The sequence below is a fragment of the Lagopus muta genome, chromosome 1, assembly GCF_023343835.1.
Source record: "Lagopus muta isolate bLagMut1 chromosome 1, bLagMut1 primary, whole genome shotgun sequence".
NCBI lineage: Eukaryota > Metazoa > Chordata > Aves > Galliformes > Phasianidae > Lagopus > Lagopus muta.
Window position 1 is genome coordinate 143,289,164 of NC_064433.1, and position 27,171 is coordinate 143,316,334.

The 27,171-nt window shown below is 35.5% G+C and overlaps 1 protein-coding gene across 11 annotated transcripts in view; it reads left to right on the forward strand.

Annotated features, from left to right (window-relative positions):
• The window catches only part of LOC125687867 (dedicator of cytokinesis protein 9), a 121,243-nt gene that overhangs the window by 45,698 nt on the left and 48,374 nt on the right, over positions 1-27,171 (forward strand). For all 11 annotated transcript variants that reach the window (XM_048933163.1, XM_048933155.1, XM_048933158.1 and 8 more), the window contains exons 4-23: positions 504-586; positions 2,052-2,121; positions 6,242-6,337; positions 6,939-7,073; positions 8,262-8,436; positions 9,688-9,755; positions 13,931-14,005; positions 14,107-14,247; positions 14,568-14,768; positions 14,906-15,028; positions 17,550-17,632; positions 18,041-18,163; positions 18,949-19,028; positions 19,110-19,297; positions 19,425-19,490; positions 20,304-20,396; positions 20,691-20,814; positions 22,305-22,426; positions 23,832-23,918; positions 24,807-24,896. In XM_048933163.1, the coding sequence (XP_048789120.1) occupies positions 504-586; positions 2,052-2,121; positions 6,242-6,337; positions 6,939-7,073; positions 8,262-8,436; positions 9,688-9,755; positions 13,931-14,005; positions 14,107-14,247; positions 14,568-14,768; positions 14,906-15,028; positions 17,550-17,632; positions 18,041-18,163; positions 18,949-19,028; positions 19,110-19,297; positions 19,425-19,490; positions 20,304-20,396; positions 20,691-20,814; positions 22,305-22,426; positions 23,832-23,918; positions 24,807-24,896 (2,223 nt within the window). The remainder of the gene's footprint in view (positions 1-503; positions 587-2,051; positions 2,122-6,241; positions 6,338-6,938; positions 7,074-8,261; positions 8,437-9,687; positions 9,756-13,930; positions 14,006-14,106; positions 14,248-14,567; positions 14,769-14,905; positions 15,029-17,549; positions 17,633-18,040; positions 18,164-18,948; positions 19,029-19,109; positions 19,298-19,424; positions 19,491-20,303; positions 20,397-20,690; positions 20,815-22,304; positions 22,427-23,831; positions 23,919-24,806; positions 24,897-27,171) is intronic.

Sequence of the window (27,171 nt, forward strand, 5' to 3'; positions counted from 1 at the left end):
TGAGACGGTATTTCCTGTGTCCTAGTCCAGGGCGATTGCTTTTCAGCAGCTGAAAGCATGTTAAGCATAAATCTAAGAGAAAGGAGTTTTTATTTTCTCCATCAAAGTGCATGAAAAATTCAATATTCTGTTTTAGTAATCCATCTGTCTTGTAAGGCTGAGCTTTCTGAAGTGTCAGTCATGTTTTCAGCTGCAGTGAAATGCTGCTTTAACTTTTCAGACAACTGAAGGTGGTTAATCCAGAAGCTGAATGCATTTTCCATTTTCTGGTTTTATGTGATACATGTTTCAATAGGATATTATCATATAGACATCACTTATTACAAAAAGCAGCATTGCAAAAGAAAGGAAGTGTACGGAATTTTCAGAGATCACTGCATAATCATAATAGTTCATAAACAGACATATCTGAGAAGGTTTTTTTGGTGTGTGTGTCTAGGGAATGCTGGTATAGAATTGATTGTTTTCCAATTAATATTGATATTTGGTTTCCATTAACATAGTGCATCAGAACCTACAATTCAGACTGGCACATTGTTAACTATAAATATGAAGATTACTCAGCAGAGTTTCGACAGCTTCCAAAGTAAGTATGTTAGCCACTGATGTAATGCAGACTTAAATTTGGTGTGTGTAACCAGTTATATGCTATACCAATGTGCAGTAAAGACAATAAAGATTTCGAAGATGAAATTAATATGGAACATGAAGTTTTAAGATCTTATTTTACCATTTTCTGGGAACATACTGTAGTAACATTGCCTTATTCATAGGGAGGACAAGAATTTCTGTCATTGACAGCTTATAAGTAACAGAATAGAAACAAACTCATGTAATAGATTAAACTCAATGGTAAAATGGTGATTTCTTGTTTCTATAGTTTCAGAGGTCACTTTTAGAGTTCTCCTTAGGAGCTTAAGGAATAGAACCTAGACTAGACAAATAATTATAGACTATTAACCAAGAGAGGTGGACACATGTATTTTCAAATGTTGTGTTAATACTCTGTATATACAACCTCATATATATATACCTTAACAGGCAGACAGTGTTTTAAGGGTTGTCTAGAAATCCAAGAAGAGATGTGAGCATTGCTTTTCTGAAATCATGTTCATTTTTTTTCTATATTTAAACCTGTATTCAATGAAAAATAGTTTAAAATGGACTAGGTTTTTTGTGTGTGTGTATGCTCATCCTTGATACAGGCATGCAATAAATATCACATAAGCTCACAGCTGCTTAGTGATGTTATGTGCCTCTTTCAGAGAAGTTCTTGGATAAAAATAGAATTGCAGATTTAGATGTGCTTTCAGTGCAAAGGAAAAATTACTGATTTAATTCTCTTTTTTTAGTTCTACATATTTGATCAAATTCAGTTTTGCTTCTAATGATTGATATTCATTTTTATGTTTACATTAATTGTTAATAAAAGCTGTAGAAATTGTTGGAACAAAGGTTTTATTTAAAGTTTATATGAAGATGATTTGATTTCACTGGGAGATATTATTCCCATTAGTGAAAAGTTTTGCTATATTTATGGCTTATAGATAGGCCTTCTGATGTCTTCCTTCACATTCCAGAAAGCATTTTGACAGAGAGAATAGTTTTTTGACAGAGAGATGGAGAAGGAGGAGCTTCCACTGTTCTTTTTTTAAATTTATTTCTAAAATGTACCTTTTAGATTGACAGGCAAACACAGCAACAGCATTGCTTTTGCTCTCATTTGATTTTCCCTTCCTAAGTCCAGATGACCTTTTGCATTGTATTTGGTTGCAGATGATAATTATTGCACCTAAGATGTTAGGATTGCAGCAAACAAGAAGGCATTTGTTTCTCCTCAGTTATACAAAGGGACAGCAGCTAGCAGAACAATAGAAAGAGTGTGGCCAGATGTGTGAGTTAGGAAAATTGCGGGATAGGAGAGAGATTTAGCCAGATATTCTTGTACTTTTTCCTCTTCATCTAGGGAAATAACATGTTTGGTTTTTGGCGTGTGGAATATATAACCAACCACCAAATTTCTAGAATCTTAGAAACGTTTTCTTTCCTAGTAAAGTGACAAAACCGGAGAAGCTTCCAGTGCATTTGTATGAAGTGGATGAAGAAGCAGATAAAGATGAGGTGAGATAATAGTAATTCCTTTATTGTGTGTTCACTAAAGAATGTTGAGATACGGAAAGCAAAGGTTATAAGTTAAGTGTTGATGTCATAAGTAAAACCAGCCAGTGCATTGAACAGCCTGATTTAGGGGGGAGGAAGTAGTTACTGTACCTCGTTTGAAATTGCCCTTTATTCCTGAGATCCCAGTATGAGTAAAACAAGTTTTGACAGATGTTGAAAATGTAGAAGCTTTTCAACAGTGGTGAAGAATCATCTTGGAGCTTTCATAAAGTCTATTTATATTGTTTCTGTGCAATGTTGAGTAAAATCATAGGTGAACCTGTTCCGATCTGCAAGTACATGCTGACGGATGCCCATCAATATAGAATACATGACAATATAGTCTGAGTTAAAATTAGATTGATAAAAATTTGGATGCGGGATAAGTTCTGAAAATATGTGGTGAAAATGCAAACTAATGAAGTTTTGTTAGAATCTTTATTAGTCTTTATTGAAGTCCTACGCGTTTTCATTTTTTGTCATTGGCGTAGGGAAGCCAGAGGTACCTATATTCTCAAGTAGTTTTCCACTGTGTTTTGAATGTGGAAGACTTTATTCAATAACTGTTTCTGTTATTTGTATGATTTGTTTAGTTTTTCCACACCCTGTTTCAGAACACGAACTGGTAAGAAGCCAGTTCTCCCTTTTCTTAAGAGTACTTGAACTCTTGCGTCACTGAAAAAAAAGAATCAAAATCAAAATAAAATGATTTTTGCAGCTTTTATCCTTGATAATTACTTTGTTTATAAATTCCTTGTGTTCAGAACTGCTGCTTGTGAAATAAAGAGAGCTACTTACAAGTTTTCTCAGATTAAATATGAGGAGCTGTGTCTGAACAGGGAGATTTCCAAAGAGTCTTAGGATGCCATTTCTCTGTTGTTACTGTTAATGTGCACTGTGATATTTGGATGGACAGGTAACTTCATGTATCTGTATCCCAAATTTTCCAGTTTGTAAGATGAGAATAGTGATGCTCTCTGTTGGGGAGATTGGTGGCCCTGCATGTGGCAGGGGGGTTGGAGATTTATGATCCTTGAGGTCCCTTCCAACCTGGGCCATTCTGTGATTCTGTGATACTGAATTTAAGAAGACTTGTCAGAAATATTACCACATTCTTGCTAACAGAAACAAAACAGGGAGTTAAACAGGGGGAAAAAAAACCACAACAATGTAGATGAAGGTAGGATTTACTGTGATTGTTAGTAGCAAATATGGTTATGGCTAGAATTTGTTAAGTACTGAAAAAATGGATCACATGAGTATTGCCAGGTAGTACATTTCTTCCATGTAATGTAGATGTAAGCGGAGGGACTTCCTGTTTCATTCTGCCCAATTTCCTGTTAGAGCAGACAGTAACATCAGAGCTCTTCCAGAGTTAATAGTTGCTAGAGAAGAGATCGGCTTCTCTTTGTAGAGGTACTTAAAGTGTAATCAGAAGAAAAGAGATTAATGGAAATAGGATGAGGGAAACAGATTGTTTCCTCCACGGAAGAATATCTTGCTGGTTAAAGTGGTGCATTTTTAAAAATATTCTAATAATTTCAAAAACGGAACAGTTGCTTTCTTTCAAATCCTTATGTATTTGTTTGCCAAAAAGCAGATGTGCAAATCTTAAATTGGAAGGTGTTCTGCCTTTTTTTTTTCTCTGTAGATTTTTTGAAAGGTGATTTATTAAGGAAATGGTAGAGAAAGACAAGGTGGTTAAAAGTGGAGGAAAAACAGATAAAGGTTTACTTTACCCTTTTAAAAAGGGTAGAATTACCTTTGCAAATGTAATTCATACTATAGAGCCATCAAGTTAATGTTTATAAATGGAATTTTTTAAATCAGCCAGGGTTATGGGGGTCCAGATAAGGAGTTGTTTTTATTGAAACAGTCACTGTTGGAATAAATTTTGAAGCAGTGTCAGTGGGGAAAGATCATTAAAAAAGTGAAGCATAATGTCCAGCAGTAATAAAAATAAGGAAATTAACTTATCAGCTGGGAACAGGAAGTATGTTTTCACTGTGAAAGTAATGTGTTAATGACTGTGAGCTTGGTGTTATTTTGTATTAACAGATGGTAGCCTGGAAAAATTCGGTAGCTTTTTGGCTTGTAGGCAAGAATTCTGCTTTGTAGTAATGGTGTAACTAGAGAGGCCCAAATGATGCTCAGTTTTGCTGTTAGGAAGTATCGTGCAGTTCAGCAGAGCTGGTAAACACTGCACTTCAGAGACTTTGAACTGGAAAAGTCTTAACAGAGACAAATCTGAATTTTTAGTAACGCAGGTAATGAAGGAATTCTTGTCATATCAGGTGTTCCTTTTGTGGCTTACGAAACTAAGGATCTAATTTCATAATTAAATGACGTGCTGTACAGAACCAAGTTCTGACAATCTCATAATCACTTCATCTTCTTGAACTTGTGGTTTTAAACCATCCTTTCTGAGGGGATAACTCCCACCAGTGTAGCAGGAGAAGCATAACTGTAAACCCAGTGTCTTCAGTTGTCTTCTTTGTATCTGGATTGTGGAGCAACAAGAATTAGGTAATGAAGAACAGAGTGAAGGACTAATGAACTGAAGATGTGAAACAAGTAGGCTGCACTGCTTAAAGAGAGAGATTCATGAAGGCATGTGAAAATTTAGTATTTTTAGTCCTTGCTTCTAGGGCACCTGTCAGGTGTTATGAAAGCTGGCAACTATGTCACCTTTGCTGGACCTCATTTCCTTTCAGGCAGGCTATAATTTTTGCAGGAATGGATTGACACAACTTTTGCCTTCAGTTAGCAGTTTTTTGAAGTTCACTTGTGCATATGCCTATAAATATGCAAGCTAGACAGAATAAATAAGCTGTAAATAAATTAACTAGGGATGTCTTATGGAATGTTTCGTGTTTGAATTCTAGAAACCAATGAATATTATTCAAAATTTGGTTCAGCTGTTGAACTCATAACTGTGTCACTCACGTTACTACTTTCTGTGCTACTTTCTCTTAATAACTGAGGAAAGAACTTAGAAGTAGATGATAGCAGTTGAGGAATTTTTTGTGGCCTTGTTTTCAATTGGACATGGCTGATTTTAAGTGGTTGGTTGTGATGAGAGTTTTTTTTTCTGTAGATGGTTGAAACTTTACAAGTCTAATTAATGAATGCTTTTGTTGTGTCAGAACGGATTACCTCAACTACAAACAATGGTAAAGTGTCTGCGTGGTACTGCTTTTAATGATTGCTTGAATTGATGATTTAATATTTATTATGTGGAAGTTGTAAATCTGTCATTTTGATTGGTTCAGTAGTAGTGTACTACTTTTCAGGTGTTAGTAATGTCCTGTGGGTCTGGATGTAGTTCCAAATTCCATGAACTGGCAGATGTAAGTGGTATACAGGCAGTGCATGTGCTGACTGATACATGCACAGGATCTGCTGTTCTTGTATTTGCCATTAGTGACAAATTTGGTCTTATTTGTCTTAGAAAGCTCGAGTTCTGAAATGCAAATGGCCAGAATGAATTAAAAAATACAGGAACTTAGTTCTCTGTAAATTATTTTTAAAAAATGTCTTTGAAGTAATAAAGTAGTGAAGTAATGTGTATTAAAGCAAATTGTTTGAGAAGTCTTTTTTGAAGTTTTGGGTAAGCGCTGTCTTATATTGTTCTTTCTGATAATAGAAATTGCTAATATTTCCTGCAACATGAGATTAGAATACACAAAGAAAGCTTACAGAGTAAATTCTATTGAGCTTTTCATCTTTAGCCCTTCTCAGGAGAATTTATCTTGTCTAATATTTGGCTATCTAAAGCTCTAATCATCTGTCTATTTGGATCATCCTGCTGGCCACAGAGAAAATCTATATGTATAAGTAGCTTGTATATAAGTAGCTTGTTGCATATCAGAAGTTAGACAAGGTCAGTCTCATCCCTCTTCTTTAATTAAAATATTTAGAATTAGAAAGGTTCATAATTTTATAGAGCATTTCTATCATTACATTTTGAACATAGCTATTCCATCTTTAAACAAATAACTTTTGAAATTTGCTGATGTATGTCACAATTTCAGTCTATGATGCCAAACTTTTTTTCCTTCCTTCCTTCCTTCATCTCCAGGATGCAGCATCTCTTGGGTCTCAGAAAGGTGGAATAACAAAACAAGGATGGCTGTACAAAGGCAACATGAATAGTGCAATCAGTGTGACAATGAGAGTAAGTTTATGAATGTCCTCCACATGATGAATAATGAACACCCTTATTAAAATACCACTGTGCCTTTGTGAAGTCCATTTTCATGTGCTTTACTTGTTACAAAAATAGCATAGGATGAATGAGAGATGCCTCTCATTTTTAATGTACCTAAAAAAAAAAAAAGCATTAAAAATTAAGTAGGTGAGAGAAATGTAGTGTTTTAAAAATCTTTCTCCCCTATCCTCTAGAATGTTAATAGTAGAAAAGAGGCAACGTAGTACAAATTCTTGTTTGTATTGCCTTTTTATTTAGAAACCAATGGTTATCACAATAAATACCTATTTCACATATAACAGCTGCAGAGTAAGTTATAAATACCAAGAGAGAAAAAACTTTCCGATAATGCAGTAAAATCTTACTGCAGACTTTTCATTTTAAAATTCTTTCTTATGCATTACTGATTTCAGCATTGTTTTCTAATGATACTGATTAGGTTACGTGCAAGTAAAAGCTTTTCTCCTGTAACTGATTGTGTAAGTAGCACTTCTATGTTTTATTACATGAAACTGATTAATACCGGTCTTATAATTCTTTTTCTTTACACCTTTTTTTTTTCCACTAGTCATTTAAAAGAAGATTTTTCCACTTAATCCAACTTGGTGATGGATCCTATAATCTCAATTTCTACAAAGATGAAAAAATATCAAAAGAACCTAAGGGATCTATATTTCTGGATTCATGCATGGGAGTGGTTCAGGTAATTATAAATATTCTGCTCGCTCTTAATTCTGCATGTTATGTGGAATTATTTTAGAAAAATAAAAAATGCAGATGACTTTGGTCATAGATAAGCATCTGCTATGCAGACAAACAACTGCATATGCTGCAAAAACAGGGAACAAGATTTTAAATTGGAAGACGCTGAATTTGAAAAATGTTTCTGAAAGCAGCAGAAGTTGTTGGTTGATGTCAAATATTTCTCAAAAACATGTAACAGAATTTTAAGGTGAAGGCATAAAACAGCATCCTGAAATTATGGCAAAGTAATGACTGCAAAAAAATTTAGTGTTAAGTTCAGTTACATTTTGTTCTTACATGGGCTGTAGAATGTTTTCCATAGCTTCTTGTGTGGGATTTGTGTTGTGGGAATTGTATTAAATTCAGTCATCCTTCCAGATGCTTTCATTTGACCTTTATAACATTACTTGTATGTGCTGCTCTTTATTAAAAAAAGTTACGGGCTTTGGTAAAAAATGTTTGTCTGTAGCAAGTGCCAAAGAAAAGAGGTGGGTTTTTTTTGTGATTCTGTTATGTATTTACAGTAAATTAAGTAACTGTTTTGTTGGGCACAGCATACCTGGAAAAAAGCATTGGGTTTTAGAGTTCTGTTAACTTTAATAGAAATATATTTTAAAAAAACATTTTTTTTTTAGCATAAAGTTGTTTGAAAATTTATGCAAAGAGATACAACAAGTCTACAGAAGATTTTCTTTTGCAAATATTGCAATAGTGTTTTTGGATGCATATTTAATAGGCACTTCATGTAAAAAGTCCTGTAACTATAGTAAATTTATTCGTATTGCAAGTTTACACAATATATAGGTTTACACAAGTTATTTTACTTTACATTTTCAGCCAGTTCCACTACAGCTACCTTCATTCATGTTTTTGAAACAATCAAACCAACCAACAAACAAAAAAACCATTTTTTGTTCCTAAACACATTTGTAGTCTTTGTTTTCTAGTTCTTATAGTGCAGTTTTCCTTCAGCTTTTCTGATAAACTTCTTTTGCTTTGTTGCATTATAGCAATGCACTTGTTCAAAATGCGGACTGTTTTTGTTAAAAAATCTGAAATGCAGAATTGTTGGATAAAATAGCTTAATTTGATTTGTGAGTAGGTAGAATATAGAGGTGTCATTGTTAGATCTTCTATTTTATTATAGAACAATAAAGTCAGACGTTTTGCATTTGAACTCAAGATGCAAGACAAGAGTAGTTACCTTTTAGCTGCAGACAGTGAACTTGAAATGGAAGAATGGATAAACACTCTGAACAAAATCCTTCAGCTTAACTTTGAGGCTGCAATGCAAGAAAAGAGAAATGGAGAATCTCATGAAGGTAAGTGGGGTATCTCACAATGCTGCCAACAATGACTGCACATGTGCATTCAGAAATAAAGGCTGCTAAAACTTACTTTGTTTTGGTCGTAAGAAATTGTACATCTTTTCATTGTTTGTTGTAATGATACAATTTTTGGCCATTAGACATCAGTATAGCACAGTTCTCTATTGATTTGGCCTGTGTAAAGTCTAGAACAGGATACTGAGACTGACAGAAGTCTAGGTGACAGAACCCATAGTGAAGAATCATCACCGAAGTAGTTTGAGGAAGAGAGACAACTGAGAAGGGACTTGTTTGAAAAAGCATAAAATACTGGTGAAAATGGAATAATCTATTCTGTCTGTCTCTAGACAGAACAAGGCATTGTGGTAACTTAAGGTACTTCAATGTAACTTTCATCACCACATTACAGGACCCATACAGATTGCTTGGGCGTAGCTTATTTTCTATTGGAACTCTTTAAGTATGAATAAGCCAGACAACTATAAGGACTGTGGTGTAATTATAGTTAATAGTTGGGTGACCAAAGGATAGTCTGTATGTCCTCTTATGTGTTTTTTGTGCTGAGAGTTGATGGGGAAAGAAAACTAGTATTGAACTAAGGGCATGCCTGTCCATAAGAATCCTGAAGAGGTAATAGGAAGTTGATCTACTTATAGATATCACTATGTGCCAAAGGAAAATTTAGAATTTAAAATTAGTTATCATGTATTTTGGTGAAGATCATCAGAACTTAACACGATACATTTGCAACAAAATCAAATAAAAAAAGGAATGCCTACAGCTTTGTGAAGGACATTTTGGTCAGTGACCACCAACTCGCCTTAGAACCAGAAGATGCTTATAGCTAACAGAATGATTGATTTGTAACTCCAGTAACCACTGAAAAGTAGACTTGAAAATCTGTACAGAGAGAACTTGCTTTGAGGCCAAGGTGCAGTTCATGGTAGAAAGAGTGACATAAATTTGTTCATGGAGCATCTTCTTTCATCACGCAAATATCAAGATTAGTATTAAAACCAATGTTTATTTTCTAGGTAAGATTAGGAATAACTGCTAGTTTACCAATTTACGTAAGTGATTACATCTTTTAAGAAGTCATTGCATCAAAGTGAAATGATGGAATCAACTACAACCTGTTTATGTTAGTTGTTATTTTGAAAGGATATGAGTTACAAACTAACTACTCAGAAATAGCTTTGCTTCAGAATTTTGGAAGTCTTTTTTTAATGTGTGTTTTAATTGCAGATGATGAACAAAGCAAGATGGAAAGCTCATCAAGTAGTTTTGACAGTTATTATCCTGAAATTACAAAGGTAATTTATATAGTAAATGATTACCCAGGGTATGAAGTACTAAGCATAGTAATTAGTCATGTGAACTTCCAGTAAAGGTGAGTTGTTTCCTTCCAGTTTGTGGTAGTTTAAAAGCTCTTGTCAATTGGAGTAGTTATTGAGCTTCTCCATTTATTTTTTAAATTTTTTTAAGACAACCTGGCTGGTGTCTTCAATATTTATTTAAAGCAGCTCTACATGCTGTCTAAAAGCAGCATTTTAAAATTATTTTGTAGTTTATTATATTCTGCATGATTTGTGTTGTTTTATTGCGTACAGGTAAGTGCTAATGCACTGATCTAGTTATGCTAAACTATAGAGAAGCTTAATAACAGTGATGATGTGAATGTGTTCTAAAGTACTTGTGCTTGTAATGAGGCTGCAAAATCATGGATAATTCCTGTGTTGGCATAGTTCTTGGATTTTAATTTTGTTTTTATAAAAGTGTTGTAGGCTCCTGAATTACCTTTAAGATGAAACTCTAGAAACCTTTCCATTATTACATATCCATAAAAAAAAAACCTGGAAAAGATTGTTCAGCTAATGTTTTATGACAACATTTTTCCACTGTGACAATGTCTAATAAATAAGATGAAGTAGAAAAAGAAGAAAATTGAATAGCAGTGCACAGAAAATAATTGTTACTCTTCCATAGCCAATGTACAGACTTCATTATATTAGTGACTTGTGTGATATAAGTAAGTTTTGTGAATACTCTGTGGGAGAAATTTTTGTTGAATTATGAAGGGACTGGAGCTAGTAACATTTTTCTATTGTAGTTGCAGAATCCAAGCTTCGTACTATTTTTTGCAGTTTTGAAGCTTTTCTCCTTGTTCATGCTTTAGAATGCTCTCCTGTTCTTTTCATAGGGTCTGTCTGACGTAGTCACTAGTCCAGAAGGAGTACAGGGTATAAATCAAGACCAAGCAGTAAGACAGATGTTCACTATTTACCAGTACATCAAAAAACTCAGAATACAGTAATGGGTTTTTAGCACCCAAGCTGGTTCTTTGACAGTTCTTAGTATAACCATATTATAATCAACTTTGTACATGCGTACAAAAAACTATTATGTTAACCCCAGCTATAGCTGCATTTGGAAATTAGTTGGGATTTTGGTGCATATGATCAAGTTTGCCTTGGAAGAGCTGTAAGTATCAAACAGCATGGTTATGTGAGGCTATGGAAAAATAATTTCAGTTAGAAATATAAAAAGACGTTCTTACTGTATGGAAGAGTTTTCTTTCTTTATTGTTGAAGCTATCAGAATACTTAGGTTCCATAATAACCTCTGGTGTGAATTCTGGTGTGAAGGGCTGTAGCACCTGCATATAATTTTAGTAAAACAAATGCTGCTTCCTGTTTCCATAACCTTTCCATACCCTCTAAGCTAAATATTTTTCTAGCATGTTATTTTCCTCAGCTCTTTAAGCACTGGCTTTTTTTTTTCTTTTTTTTTCTTTTTTTTTTTTCCCCTGTGGATGCAACCTGTTTAAATTTCTGTTTCCTTCAAAATAAACTATTGGTTTTCCCATTCAAGTTCACATTTACTATTTGTTCGAATGCATTTTTTTCTAGCCCTTTTTTTCCCCTGAGAAGAACAGGAAAACTTCTGCCTGCTTGCATTTTTATGTTACTTACGCCTTAACTTGATTATTTTATATAAATGCTGTTTCTTTTGAGGATTTTTCTCCTCTATTTTTTCTTGCATTGTTTTTTCAACTATTATTTTTGGCTTGTTTGGCTTGTTGAAGGCATTGAGCCTTCTTTTAAATAAGTTGTTTTATTATTGTTGTTGGTTCTGAGAGGAGACTCACAATAATTGACCCCGTATCCTTACGAAGAAAGAGAAATTCCTTCAAGGAGCATCTCACAGTGAGGAAAAACAGTTTTCATAGAAAATGAAATGAAATGATTTACTCTTGTGAGTAAATCTCTGAAACTTCCTTTTTCAAGTCAGCAGCTGTTATTTTATAACATTAAATAAGATTGTTCTGTGCACTTCAACGTGTAGTGTGCACACACATAGCTGAATCTCTGTTCTACCTACCTCATGTTCCTTTTATCTGCAATTTAAGTACCAAGAGCAAATACAGATTTTTTTTTCCAAATCTTCATTAAATATTAAAAAACCAAACAAACAAACAAAAAAAACCCAACTAGAATCTAGACATTGGTCTTAAATGCATGTGTTGCTGTCATAATCAGTGTGGCCAAGCATCTCCTTAATCATTATGTTTCTTAGTACGTTCTCAGGTAGGAAAGCATTGTCCCTGTTATGCTAATGAGGAAATTGAATTAGTCACTGCCAAGCTATGGGGAGAGTTGATGACTGTGTATGTAGTACATTCTCATTTCTTGATTTCTGACCAACTCCATATGAATCTACTCATCAAAAATATATAGGTTTTTGTCTTGTCCCTACTGGGTAAAACACTTAAATCTAAAACCACTTAATATGCTTTAGCTGAAGAAATTTCTATCTTGCTCTTATGACTAGGTCATCTTCCTTTTCAGCTCTTGTAATTGACAATTCTTTTTCCAAGACGTACTCATTAACTTCTTGTCATCTTTAAGCTTCGTCACAGTTTAGTCTTGTACATCTTGACCAGCTGCTCAACAAGCAAAATCTGCCAGTACTCTGCTGGAATCGAGTGTATTATTCGTGTCTTCCACAGCAACTGTTGCCTTTTTCTCCCGCGCCCACTAAAGACCAAAGTAAATTAAATCCACTGAGCCTCCATATTAAAAATCACACCTCAAAACTTCCTCTTCTGTTATGCATCCTTTAAGTCGGTTTTTATCATTATTATTGGCCTGTAATAAGATTTGAGCTATTAGAGCTGGTAGTTCGTTGTTTGTTTTTTTTTTTTCTTGAGGAAAATCAGAAGTTTCTTCAACCTGACAAAGCAGATGCAGATATTCAGCTGATGGTCAGTGATAAGCATTTGGGTTTGGTAAAACCTTTTAAACTAGTACAGGATGATCCAAAGATAGATACCTGTCCGTAAAGTATGACTTTGTATTCCTGTTTAGCTATGCTCTGGGAATGGCAACTCTACAACCCTGTTAATTTTGGCTCAGGGATATGCCCATTTCTAATCTCTTCTGACTTTAAAAATCATACAAGACCTTTTTATGGAAAAGAAGCCTATGCATAACACCAGTTTTCACCTTCTATTTTGTTCCACTTCCTTTATTTTAATGTTAATATGTAGGTCTCCACAAATCCTGGTCAAGATAGATGTACCTCCTAGCTCTGCAAAGTAACTTTTCTGTGTGGGAGTTTTGTCTTCTGGAAGATTTGGGTTTGCTTTTGTTTTTGTTTTCATCTACCCACAGGAAAAGCACTTATTTGGCAGTAAAGCTCAAGGAAAAAAAAAGAAAACAACAAAAAAAATGTTGAGGGGGGAGCCTCTGATCACATTTCTTAACTTAGCTAACTTGTTGCTTACTGAGAAATATTATGGTCTCGTTGCAGCTCTGAGTAATGGGTAACCTACATTCATACTTTGTTTTTTACAATTAAATCATTTTCTGAACATTATTTGTTGTTTAAGGAAAGAATGTGCTACATGAGCTGCACTGGAGTGTACTTTCCATGAATTTGGAAACTTCCATGCTGCTGGTGTTGGTGGGTTTTTATATTTTGGTGACTGAGAAAGATGTAAGAGGAAAGGAACTGTCTCTCATTTTTTACTTGGGTGTGATGGAGCAATATAAACTAAGGAGGAGTTTAGGACTAGAGGGAATGGCTTCAAGTTGCGCCAGGGGAGCTTCAGGCTGGGCATAAGGAAATATTTCCTTGAGAGAGCAGTCTGGTGCTGGAATGGGCTGCCCAGGGAGTTGGAGGAGTCAATGACCCTGGAGATGTTTAAGGAATGCTTAGACGTTGTGTTGAGGTGCGTGGTGCAGTGAGAACTATTAGTGTCAGGTGGACAGTTGGACTGGATGATCTTGTAGGTCTTTTCCAACCTTGATGACTCCATGATTCTATGAGTTTCGTAGTTCAGAGAGAGAAGAGTGTATGAATTAAAAGCATTTAAAGCTTTGAACATCACAGAGGGGGAAAGGAAAAAAAAAAGAAAAAGGAGTGAAATTGTGAAGTATTTTCATTTAATATATGATACTAAGACCTGTTTTCTTGTTTTGGATAGAGTACCAGAGAAGCAGAAATCAAGCTGAAAAGTGAAAGCAGAGTTAAACTTTTTGCCTTGGATCCAGATGCACAGGTTAGACTTCTTACAAGGAAGCATGTTATTTTCTTTTCTCTTGATCCTTTTGAAATGAAAACCAGCATACTTAGATTTCCTTTTCTTTTGTCTTTTTAAAGAAACTCGACTTTTCTGGTATTGAACCAGAAGTGAAGCCATTTGAAGAGAAATTTGGAAAAAAAATACTTGTGAAGTGTAATGATTTATCTTTCAATTTGCAAAGCTGTGTTGCTGAAAATGAAGAAGGACCAACAACAAATGTAAATAATTATTTTCTATTAATATTGTCTTTAATGCTTCCTTGACACTGCAAAATTTCTTACTCTAACTCAGGAACTTGGATTGCTTTTTCCTACTCTTAAATCAAAATGAGAGCCTAAATCATGCAATAAGTGGCTTTGTTACAAATCTCCTTGTGGTGTAGAAAGTTGAATTTTTCTTTTGCTGTCTTTTACACCTTGTCAGTACTATCTGGAGTGGCCCTTTGTTTATAGAAATAATACTTATCTTCCTTTCATACATGTTTTTATGGTAGTGCAGGTGCCCGCAATGACACATCATTGTTTTTTTAAATGTCCAGGTGGAACCTTTCTTTGTCACATTATCACTGTTTGATATCAAAATCAATCGGAAGATTTCAGCAGATTTCCATGTTGATTTGAACCACAACTCAGTACGGCACATGATAAGCAGCGCTCCTCAACAAATGATGAATGGCAGTGGTGATGGTTCACACAGGATTCAGGATGCTTATGAAACAATGTTACAGTATCCAAAGCAGGTAAGTGTTATTGAGACCTGGCTTGAATTCTGTTTAGAAAGGGAGAGTTTTCCTTAATACTTCACATAGCGTTCCATGATGTGATGTCAAGATTGTATCCATTTTCTGCTTATATTTATCTCGTGTTTTGTTTTTAGGGAATATTCTCAGTCACATGTCCTCATCCAGACATTTTCCTTGTGGCTAGAATAGAAAAAGTATTACAGGGAAGTATTACACACTGTGCTGAACCATACATGAAAAGTTCAGATTCTGCAAAGGTATGTTATCTTCTTTCCTGGCACTTAAAAAATACTGAGGCAAGATTGTTTGAAATTAATAAGTATTAGTCAGAAACCTACTTCCTCCTTCATGGGTGATGATGATTTGATATAGTAAGTTCTAGTTATTAGTAGCAACTATTATTAATTGAAACTTCATTTCTAGCATTTTTTTAATGAAAATTATTCAGCTTTTTTGTAACAACACTGATATATTTTTAATGTCTTTGAATAGACTGATTTAATGAAATATTTATCTTCAGTGTGAAAATTGAGTTGAAACTACTGAACAATGAAATGTTAAATACAGGTCAGAAATCAACTATATGCCTCTCTTAGTTAATGCATCTCATCTACTATAATAATTGTTTCTGACTTTGGCTTGGTCTTTAGTGACCATACAATACTGTAGCTTTCCTATCTACACTCTTATTTTTCTTCAGAACCATTGGGATCGTTAAACCACTGCTTTTACATTTAAAGTGCTTTGTAGGTTGGAAAGAACTCCACATCACCTTTGGAAATAAACCATTGAAACATTTTAAGTTTGCAGAGATCTAGGATGTACCATTTTAACTTTTGGAAACATCCTAACAAGAAGCATTGTCAGTTACTGCTTCTTGTCTGTCACTTTTTTTGGCTAACAGAAATGCTTACATAGTTGGATCAGGATGTTAACAGAGAAGGTTTTTTCGGGCAACAGCGAGTACTATTTATGTATCTCCTGTTTTCAGCTAGTGAAAAGAACAAAGGAAGGGTTAACTTTCATTCTCCCCAGGGGAGCATTGTTCTGGCCTGCTGATTTAATTCTGGCTAAGCTACATCTAAAAAACTGTATTTTTCACTTGATCTTAGTATAGAGCAGGCTACTGATTTGCTTTTCCAGGAATACTTGAGACTTTTTGTAGCTATCATTAGAAAACAGCAGCATTGTATTTTAGGAGTCTGTTTTTGAAGTGCATACTGTTACTGAGTTAAAACAAAACTGCTACTGCTTTTTGGTGGTCTTGGGCCTGAGCCACACAGGAGGGTTAATTAAGCCCAAGCGTTTCCAAAATGTGATGCCGAGTGCTGGAATTACATTGCCCTGTGATTCAGGAATGACCAAATAAGAACATTCATTGTTATATTAACTTGCGCTGTCCATTTCTGCTTTTCATTTGCTTATAACTTTATACAATTGAACATTTAGTTTGACTTAATTAATTAGAAACAAAAGCAGAACAGTACTGACCAGCTGTGTCAGCCTCCCCCATATGTCCGTGCAATGAGCAGAATTACTACTCCAGTCAAGAAGGGAAAATGGAAGCAAAACAATCTGTAGCTAAGAAATCACTTGTTCTTCTCCCCTTTAATGCTTTCTTGTTGTTAATAAGCAATTATTTATCAAGGTTCTGTACTTTTATGTGTAATTTCTCCCTTTTTACAGGAAAAGATAATTGAGAGTTGACCCTAAGGGCATAGCAGTAGAAACAGTGTCAGCAGCATAGAGCAGAGATGGCTTTTCCTGCATCTAACAAATACTTTGCTCTGTACTGGCACAAGTGGGAATCTGATTTTTAGAAAAGAGAAACTCACTGCTCTCTCTGAAGGTTCTACTTCAGCTGAAATATTTCAGCTCTGTGTTGAACATCTCCAACAGCTGGGTTTCTAAGCTCTGCTTGTTGGTTCAGCATAACAGAAGTTGGTTCACTTAACAGTTTACAAAAACAAACCGAACATTTTAATGAGAGCAATTTTACAATGTACTTGATTAAAACTGTCCATGTGATCTTCACACAACTCTTCTCTTATATGCTATATGTAGTTGTAATACAAATATTGCATCATATTTCGTTGAATTATAGGATAGCTTGAGTTGAAAGGGACCTTAAAGGTCATTGAGCTCCAACCCCTCCAGCCGTGGGCAGGGTATTTTAATACTTAATCTTCAGGAATGTGTTCTCATACATTGAGTGGGTAATGAATAGGGGAGCAAGTGGGTGAAAAATAATTATTTTTGTCTGGAGTTGCATTTCTGTCTTAAAAAGCAGTTGAATTCTGCTCTAGCTTCCATGTGAGTTTTGTATATAATCAGGGATGTTCTTCTTATTAGCCATTTTTTTTTCCTTATAATGATATTAATTCTGTCACTGAAAAATAGAATTTTAATTTGTTGATCTAAATATTCTGTTAGCATAGTTATTTAAAATATATTATAAAATCAAAAGATTTGCCTCAGATGTTGATTTGGTATTAATGAATATGTACAGTGGTTTTATAATTGGAGTGAGTTGCTTTGGTGGTTTGTTCCCTTGTTCCCAACTCACCCTCTTTTCTGATTATCAATCACTGAAAATTTACATACTAAAGAAGGCTGAAATCAGATCACTTGAAATGTGAGATCAGCAGGCCTTGCTGAACCTGGAATGAACAGTGAAGAGGTATTTTAATTCATATGATTTATATCACTTTTGCTATGTGGGTTTTTCTTGCACACTAATGGTGAAAAAAACATGGCTGTTTCTTATGTCACTTGCAGGTTGCACAGAAAGTTTTGAAAAATGCTAAGCAGGCATGCCAGAGATTAGGTCAATACAGAATGCCTTTTGCCTGGGCAGCCAGGTAAGGACAGACCTTGCCAATCCATATAGCGTCCTAGCTTTTCTTTACCATTATCTTCTGCATGTCCCTTTAAAACGTAATCTGCTATAAACATTGTTTTTGTTTTACTTTGAAGTACGCAAAGATTTCTTAAAAGCAAACAAACTTTAGCTTTGTAATAGGAAAAGAGGTAAATGTTTCATCACATTATTGTTCAAATTATTGAATATTGAGAACTGTTTTTCATTGTTAACATTTTGATTTTACTGAGAATTAAAAGGTTATATTAAAACTCCCTCACAATGAAAGGAGCATTAAATACTTGGTACAAAGGAAGGTACAACGTGTTCTAATTTGTAGTAAAGGCATTTCTTCAAGAGAATTGCAACACTTGTGTTAACACGTCTGAAAGCTAGTTTTGACTTTCAGGACATTATTTAAAGATGCCTCAGGAATGCTGGACAAAAATGCAAGATTTTCTCCTCTGTTCAGACAAGACAGTAATAAGCTTTCAAATGAAGACATGCTGAAATTGTTAGCAGATTTCAGGAAGTAAGTTCCATTTTCTTGCTTTATCTTATAAATAAATGTTTTGGTTATTAGATGCTTCAGTTGAAGATCATCTTCTGATGTATGTATTTGTTTTCACTTCAAATATGGAAGTTGAACAAACATTCAAGGCTTGAAACATTTAGGTTTATTAGAGCAATTCTAATTGCTTTGCAAAAGCATTTCCACTTCTGTTGTGCAACAGTTAGCTAGAAGTGTATCAATTTGATCAATCTCAAAAGGCAACAATCACAGATCTCAAAAGACATTTCCTACAGCTTCTTTGTTTCACACTTACTTATCAAATCTGATAAGAAGGTGAGGTTTGTAAGAGGTATTTTAACTCCAATTTAGCAACTTTCTCAGTGTTTCGTTGAAGATTACATGGCATTGAAATTGCTTGCAGTGATATTGAGTTTGAAATTAATGCAGTAAAGTTGCCTGCCGCAGCACTTCACTTTGCAAATGAAGGAAATACCTTTGGTTATTTTAGTGTCTTGTTTGTGCAACTGCATGCAGGAATTTTGGTAAGAGATTGTAACATCTAAGGCTTGAGCTATTGGAGTAAGAATCAGGACTCCAAACAGAGTAAGTGGCTTTATAGCACAGGCTAGTCTTTGGGGAAAATTTAGCAGCTGCTTCCTCTGCAGTAGTTTCAGGATGTTACTTTTGCTTGTTTCCTATTATCTTTTTTTTTTTTTTTTCCTGGCATTTCTGAAAGCTTTGCATATTTAGCCCAACTCTGTTTTTTTGTGTGTTTTTTTGTCTGCTTTTCTCCGTTTCTGTAGACCTGAAAAGATGGCCAAGCTTCCTGTTATTTTAGGAAATTTGGATGTTACAATTGATAATGTGTCACCAGATTTTTCAAGTAAGTATTAATAAGTGATGTTAAATAGGCATTCAATTTTTTTTCACTTCAGCTTTATATTGATTTTTGATATATTTTCAGATTATGTAAATTCATCATACATTCCCATGAAACAGTTTGAAAGCAGTACCAAGACACTAATAACATTTGAAATAGAGGAATTTGTTCCCTGTATACCAAAACACACTCAGCCGTTCACCATCTACAACAATCATCTTTATGTTTATCCAAAGCACTTGAAATATGACAGTCAAAAGTCCTTTGCAAAGGTGAGTATATAGGCAAACCTATATTGTATTATTTTTTCTAGTTTGATTAAGATTGTTCATGTAATATGTTTCTCTGATGATCCCTCCAATTAATTGTTTGAGTGCTTGTTTTTAAATACTTCTTTAGGCTAGAAATATTGCAGTATGCATTGAGTTCAAGGATTCTGATGAAGAGGATTCTTTGCCTTTAAAGGTTAGTCTTTGATTTTTGTGACTGATTAAAGAAAATACAGAAGACTTAGCTAAGCAGGGTGATAATACTTGGTTGATTTATCTAGTTTGAAATGGAAGCTTTCTGTCTTTCTTTGCATTTGGCATAGAATTAACTTCTACATGATTTGCCTGATTTTGAAATAAAAGAATACTAAAGGCCATTTACTTATTTATATCAACAAAAACTGCAAGAATAAATTATAGAGAACAAGTGTTTTTTGCCTATTCCAATACAAAACAATAAAGCTTTATATGAAATACAGAACCAAACTCTATTTGTTACTGAGCTGCCACAGTGTATACAAGTAGGTGCCTGAAAGAAAGGAAGTAGGAAAAACATAGGAGTCCTGAGGTGAGACCACTGTGTTCAGTCTGCTGCACAGCAAGGAGGCTACAGGACATGTAGTCTTATATTTGCAAAGGGAACAAGAATGAAAGGCAGGCATTTTCAAATGACCTGCCTTTTTTTTTTTCATCCAAATCATTGATTGAGTGCTTCAATCCTTCATATTGTCAACTTCATAGCAATTTAATTTAATGTTTAATGCATTTATCTAAATTTCACAGTTGAAAAGAGAAGAACTAGACTCATTGAGTTACCTGTTCTTAATTACTGCTAGTACGTGCCTATGTTAAACTTGTGATTATTTTTTTTAAAGATCAGTACTTTTGATAGATAAAAATTACATTACAAAACACTAATTCTTATTTAAGATTGCAATGCAACGTACAGTATTTCAAAGTCTAGGTGAAACATTTATCTGAGATTTTCCTTTTTTTTTCCTATTATTAGTGTATCTATGGTAGACCAGGTGGACCAGTATTTACTAGAAGTGCGTTTGCTGCTGTTTTGCATCACCACCAAAATCCAGAGTTTTATGATGAGGTAAATTACCTTTCTCAAGTCATTTCTACTGTCTTATGGAAGTTTCAAAAATACTAGAAAAGGTTTGAGCATTATGAAGGTCTTGCTAATGATTTCAGTAAATCAGAGTCCGTCCGTTCCCAACCCTCCACCGTCTTTCACTGCAATAAAAATTTGTAAGTTTTATACGTGTAACTTTTGAATCTTGCTTCAAATAACATAGAAACTGGAGATTCTTCTGTGGTGGACCATGCAACCCGTATGACCTGTCACTATTCTAGGCTTACACAAAGGTTGCGATTCTTTGTGTTTCAGATTAAAATAGAGTTGCCCACTCAGTTGCATGAAAAGCATCATTTGTTGTTCACCTTCTACCACGTCAGCTGTGACAATTCAAGCAAAGGGAGTACAAAGAAGAAAGATGTTGTTGAAACACAAGGTTTGTCTGCTAATGGTTTACTTTCAGTACTTCCTGGGGAGATTTTATGCGGTGTGTTTATCTTGTAAGCTATGGTTTTGTTGTCTTGATCTAGGTGATATTTTTTTATTATATTCTATTGACTGACTTGGTACTGTCCCCCACGGCATCCTTATAACAAAGCTGAGGAAGTGTGGGATAGATGAGTGGACAGTGAGGTGGGTTGAGAACTGGCTGACTGGCAGAGCACAGAGGGTCGTTGTTGGTGGTGCAGAGTCCGGTTGGAGGCCTGTAACCAGCGGTGTTCCTCAGGGGTCTGTGCTGGGTCCGGTCTTGTTCAACATCTTCATCAATGACCTTGATGAGGGGATAATGGCCACCCTCAGCAAGTTTGCCGATGATACGAAGTTGGGAGGATTGGCTGACACGCCTGAAGGCCGTGTTGCCATTCAGCAAGACCTGGATAGGCTGGAGAGCTGGGCAGAAAAAAACCGGATGAGGTTTAACAAAAGCAAGTGTAGAGTCTTGCATCTGGGGAGGAATAATTGCATGCACCAGTACAGGTTGGGGGATGACCTGCTGGAGGGGAGCTCTGCAGAGAGGGACCTGGGTGTCCTGGTGGACAACAGGTTGGCCATGAGCCAGCAGTGTGCCCTTGTGGCCAAGAGGGCCAATGGCTTACTGGGGTGCATTAAAAAGAGCGTGGCCAGCAGGTCGAGGGAGGTGATCCTCCCCCTCTACTCTGCCCTGGTAAGGCCTCATCTGGAGTACTGCGTCCAGTTCTGGGCTCCCCAGTACAAAAAGACAGGGATCTCTTGGAAAGAGTCCAGCAGAGGGCCACAAAGATGGTGAAGGGCCTGGAGCATCTCTCCTATGAAGAAAGGCTGAGTGAACTGGGTCTGTTCAGCCTTGAGAAAAGGAGACTGAGAAGGGACCTGATCCAGGTCTATAAATATCTAAGGTGTGGGGGGCAGAATGGCGAGGACGGACTCTTTTCAGTGGTGAGTGGAGACAGGACAAGGGGAAACGGCCGGAAACTGCAGCATAGGAAGTTCTGCACAAATGTGAGCAAGAACTTCTTTACAGTGAGGGTGACGGAGCACTGGAACAGGCTGCCCAGGGAGTGGTGGAGTCTCCTTCTCTGGAGATGTTCAAGACCTGCCTGGATGCCTACCTGTGCTACCTGGTGTAGGGAACCTGCTTTGGCAGGGGGGTTGGACTTGATGATCTCTGGAGGTCCCTTCCAACCCCTACAATTCTGTGATTCTGTGAAAGATTTCTTTAAGTATTTCTTTTATTTTAAATGTTTTTGAATGCCTGCAACGTGACAATACTTTCAAACTCATACTGACAATTTATTTGCCTTTTCAATTATTTCTAATGGTGTGAGTTCAGTTCATTTGGCTATTTGACTTTTTCTGGTTTATGAATTGCGTATCAAAGGTGTATGTAAGGATTTATATAATAGATTCATAACATATTTAAAATGATTTTTCCTTCATGTTCTATAGTTGGCTATTCCTGGCTTCCACTAATAAAAGATGGAAGAGTGGTGACAAATGACCAACACATTCCAGTGTCAGCAAATCTTCCATCAGGCTATCTTAGTTATCAAGAAGTGGGGGTTGGAAAGGTATGGTATATAAAATAGCTCTTATTTAAAAAACAAAACAAAACAACATGGAGAGAAGGATTAACTGTAGTTCCAGAATCTGATAATATTTTTATTCACTTTCTAGTGGAAGTTTATTTCTTTTATAATTGAAATGGAGTGTTTTGCCAAAGTTGCACATCTGACTTCAACAAAAAAACTAACCCCTCAAACACAGGTTGGACACAAAACTTGTGACTAAATTCTGACTTTTAAAAGAATTTGAATCCACCTGCGCTAATGTAGTTTTTAATTTAAAGTGTTAAGTGATTACATGTGTTGTTATTTAGCTGATGTATTTAGGAAATGGGTTAGTTTCGTTTTGTGGTAATAATTGAAGTTAGTAATTTTTAAATATATTAAACTATTTTCAGCTTATGAAGATATGCAAATAATCTGAAGTCCTTTACTAAATTTTTTTTAGCATTTCATGCTGTCTCCTTTCAGTAAGTCCTTTATTCCTGAAAAAGTATTATTCTCACATCTTAATTTTTGTGATCTTTATACTTCACTAGTAAAATTTATGGTTGTATTTTTCAAAGCAGAAAGCTTGCAAAATTAATGGTATTAAAAAGAAAACAAAGAAGAATACAAAATGTAAAACGTGGTAGGAGATTTGATTAAGTGAATGAAATGCAGATAGAAAATTGACTCATTTTGGAGGAAGAGGCTTGAAATCAAGAGGTGCTACTCTCCTCCTATTCTGCCACCCTTTCTTTTTTAAACTTTACTGTAAGCTTTCCAGCCATTGATGTCTTCACATCTCTCATCTTTTCATATTGTAGGTATATTTATTCTTTATGCCTCTGCTGTTCATCTCTGATCACATCCATGTGTAGGAGGTCAGGACATAGATGATTAGCCATAATTTTAGCAGTAAAGTCTCTCTCTGATTATCAGGATTTACAGCTGAGCCTTCCCATTCTCAGTTCTTTGCAAATGGAATGGAAAGGAAGCACTGCCTGCTCCCTGTCAGTAACCCGTGTTAAACCATATCAGTAGTTAATTTTTTTTTTAAGTTACTTTCTCTGAAAATTAGTAGCTATTTCTCTGTAGCCAAAAATTTCTCTGCACGATTTTAGGAGAGACATGAATTCTGGGACTTAAAAGTAATTTTCTTGGCCAGTAGGGAAACCACAGTGAGACTTGGAATAAACAAGAAAAACCCCAAAACAAAGAAAATAACATTCGAGTTTCATAAATGCTTTAGGTAATGTTGCCTGCATAATTTTCCTTTTTTTTCTTTTTTTTAAATGACTTTATTCATTGTACACATTTCAACCTGTATAGAAAAAAATTGTGTCACTATAAGAAAGCACTGTCTTACTCTAGTAATACTGTTACTTTTTTTTTTTTTTTTTTTTTACTTCTACATGTCTGTGTTCAGCATTCTGGTCCTGAAATTAAATGGGTAGATGGAGGCAAACAACTGTTAAAAATATCCACTCATCTAGTGTCAACTGTGTATACTCAGGTGAGTTACAAAACAAATTAGAGTTCTAGAAATAATGTATGATTGTTAAATTCAATATGCTGCTGTCCTACCATTCTTGCCTCCTGGACTGCCTCTATGGTTTCTTTCTTTCACATCAGCTGTGAAAAGCAGCAAATGTTGAACTGTGAGTCAGTTGCCTAATGTCTGCCATTCCAATCTGAGTCTTCTGGTTAGATGAGGGGTTGTAGTTGTCTGCAGGATATTTAGTGGCGTGTTGCAAATCAATGAGTCCTGTTATGACTACTCGTAAAATAGATAATCAGAATTGAGGGAAACATGTGTTTAAAAACATGCGTAGAATGGTTTGCATTGGGGGGACCTTAAAGATCACCCAGTTGGAACCCCTCTGCCATGGGCAGGACTGCCAACCACTAGATCGGGCTGCCTCCAGCCACATTCACCCTAGCCTTGAACACCTCCAGGGATGGTGTACCCACAGTTTCTTGGAGCAACCCATTTCAGTGCCTCACTACCTTCATAGTGAGGAATTTATTCCTTTTATCTAATATAAATCTCCCCTTTTTCAGTTTAAAGTCATTCCCCCATGTCCCTTCACTACCTGCCCATGTAAAAATTTGGTTTTCCTCCAGTTAAGTACTGGAAGACCACATCAGGTTCCCCCTAGAACCTTCTCTTCTCTGGGCTGAACAAGCCCAGTTATCTCAGCTTTTCTTCATAGGAGTAGTGCTCCAATGTTATATGGAGACAAAGTTAGTCTTCAGAAGTAGCACACTTAGATACAGCTTCCAAAATTATGTATACCAATGTGAATTTATATATATATACATATTCTAATGTGTTCTGTTAAGAATTATGGAAAGCAATATTAAGTACTGTTTAATTTGTGTTTCTTTTTGTCATTCTCAGGACCAGCACTTGCATAATTTTTTTCAGTACTGCCAGAAAACTGAATCTGGAGCTCGTGCACTAGGAACAGAACTTGTAAAATATCTCAAGGTATAAAATGGCACTGGATAATAGATTATGCTATTGATTTATACTTTTGTAAAACCTATGAGCCTCAGACATTATCTGGGTCTCATTTATGGAATATGTAAGTATGGACAGAAGATGCTTCCTAGACCAGATGAATGTGTATTATAAGATGAAACCATAAGGAAATGAGATGGTATTGGTTAGCATTACGGCTGATAATTTCAGAATACCAATGGCTGTCAAATTAATTCAAACATGAGAATGGAGAGGAATTGGTAACTGTGTTTTTTTTTAAAGTTTTGTTTAGGAGGTCACAAGTGTCATGTCTATAGTTCTCTTAAGATTAGACCAACAGAATACACGCTCCCCACAGCAATTTTATCTTTACCAAGTAGGCCATATTCTTAGTGTGGAATCCCAAATTCAGTCATCTTACAATCCACATCAGGTATCACAAGTAACTCCAGGTTTTCTGGGACACGAGAGTTCATGTAATTAAATACCATCTGTTCATAAACTGGATTGTCTGTTACACTTATGTAAGAACTTAACATACTGAATATGGTACACCAATTCAACTGTACTTGCTTTGTGATCTTGGTTACATCAAAATCCTGGTTCTGAGCAATCTCCCCTTCCCTAAAACTTCAGGACACTATAGGTATACCTGACAGCAGGTGCTACCAAGGGTGTATAGTGTCTTGGTTAGATCATGTCTTGGCAAAATCCCTGGGTCAGAATATTGCAACAGCAGAGTTTTGTTTAAACCTCTTGCTTGTCATCAAATACATGGATGCTCACACTACACAGTTTGAATGTGTTCCACATCACTACATTATGCATCATATAGACTTTGTTCCACTTGCTTTTATTCACTGCTACCTTTATCTTCTGTGGGAAATACAAACTACTGCTATCCTCAGTTCCTGCAGGCCAAATTTCTGTTTAGATAGGCCTCCCAGGGGGCCAGATACTTTTTACTTTTACACACAGAGAACTTAAATAGCAAGCAATATTTATTTCCTCCACTACGTCAGTAATATTGTGCCACTGGTAAAGTGGCTGAGTCGAACATGACAACTATTCTCCTGTTTGTTCTATCTGTTCTTCCCCTCCCTAACAATATTTTACATAAATTCATCTAACATTTCTGATTAGAATTTCAGAAACTCACCTGACTCAAGATTTTAATATGCTCTCCTTCATATTTTATGAGTCCAAACATCACTTAATAATGTCTCAGAAGTTGATGTATTTTCTTGAAGTTCCCTGCACAGCTGCCAGAGATATCAAAGGGGCACAGCTACTAGCCATCTCAGTGTAACTGGATAATCAAAGGCATCATCAGCTTACAAGTCAACTTCTGGTAGAGTTCTATTTAAAACAGCACCCTGCCCAAAAAGGTCTGCATTCTGGACAAAAGTGTGATCTGAAATTCTATTCACATGTTTACCCTGTACTGATATTCAAGGCTTACAGAAAACACAATGCGCAGCACAGCTGTTGTTTCCAATGGAAATCTAAGTGCTTGTAGGAAGGAAGACTGCTTCAAGTCCTGAATGTGCATATAGGCAAACATTCAAAGACAAACAGCAACTTAACGATAAATGAAATTGTTTGAAATATGTTGTCCATATGCATGTTCAGCAAATGTGCTTCCCCTGTGACCCCAACAGACTTTTAACTCTAGAAAATTTTGTCGCATAAAACTGTATAGGATGAATTGCCATATACTGTCTTGTAAAGTGTAGACAATCGTCCAGACATATGTTGCATGTGATAAAAAGCAGAGGATTTCCACGTGAAATCTTTTTCTATAGGTACTGCAAAGAGTCTGTGCATATGCAAAATGGACAACATATCTTGAAGAAGTTGAATTGTTAGTAGTTACCAGTCTCTAGTTTCCAGAATTATGTAGTTTGGGACTACATAGCAAGACAAATTAGAATGACTAACAAGTATAACTTCTATTACAGTTATCACTGCAGGTAATGCAGTGACAGGTAAGCAATCTGTATGTTTTTGTGGAATTTCTATTTGCTAAGTGTCTGCATTCGTGGATGAAACAGCAAAGTATGTTAGAGTGTAGGTTTAACCTTGCTGTGTTATGCAGTTAATAATTTCAATAAAACAGTAAGTAGTATGCATGTAAACTGAAAAGTTGACATAACATTTCTAAAAATGTTTTTAATGAAACTCAATTTAAGTTACTTGAACATTGAAAATATTTACCAAACATTTATGTTGGAAACTTCTCAATTGTCTTCTTTGTAATTACATTTCAACAACACTAAAT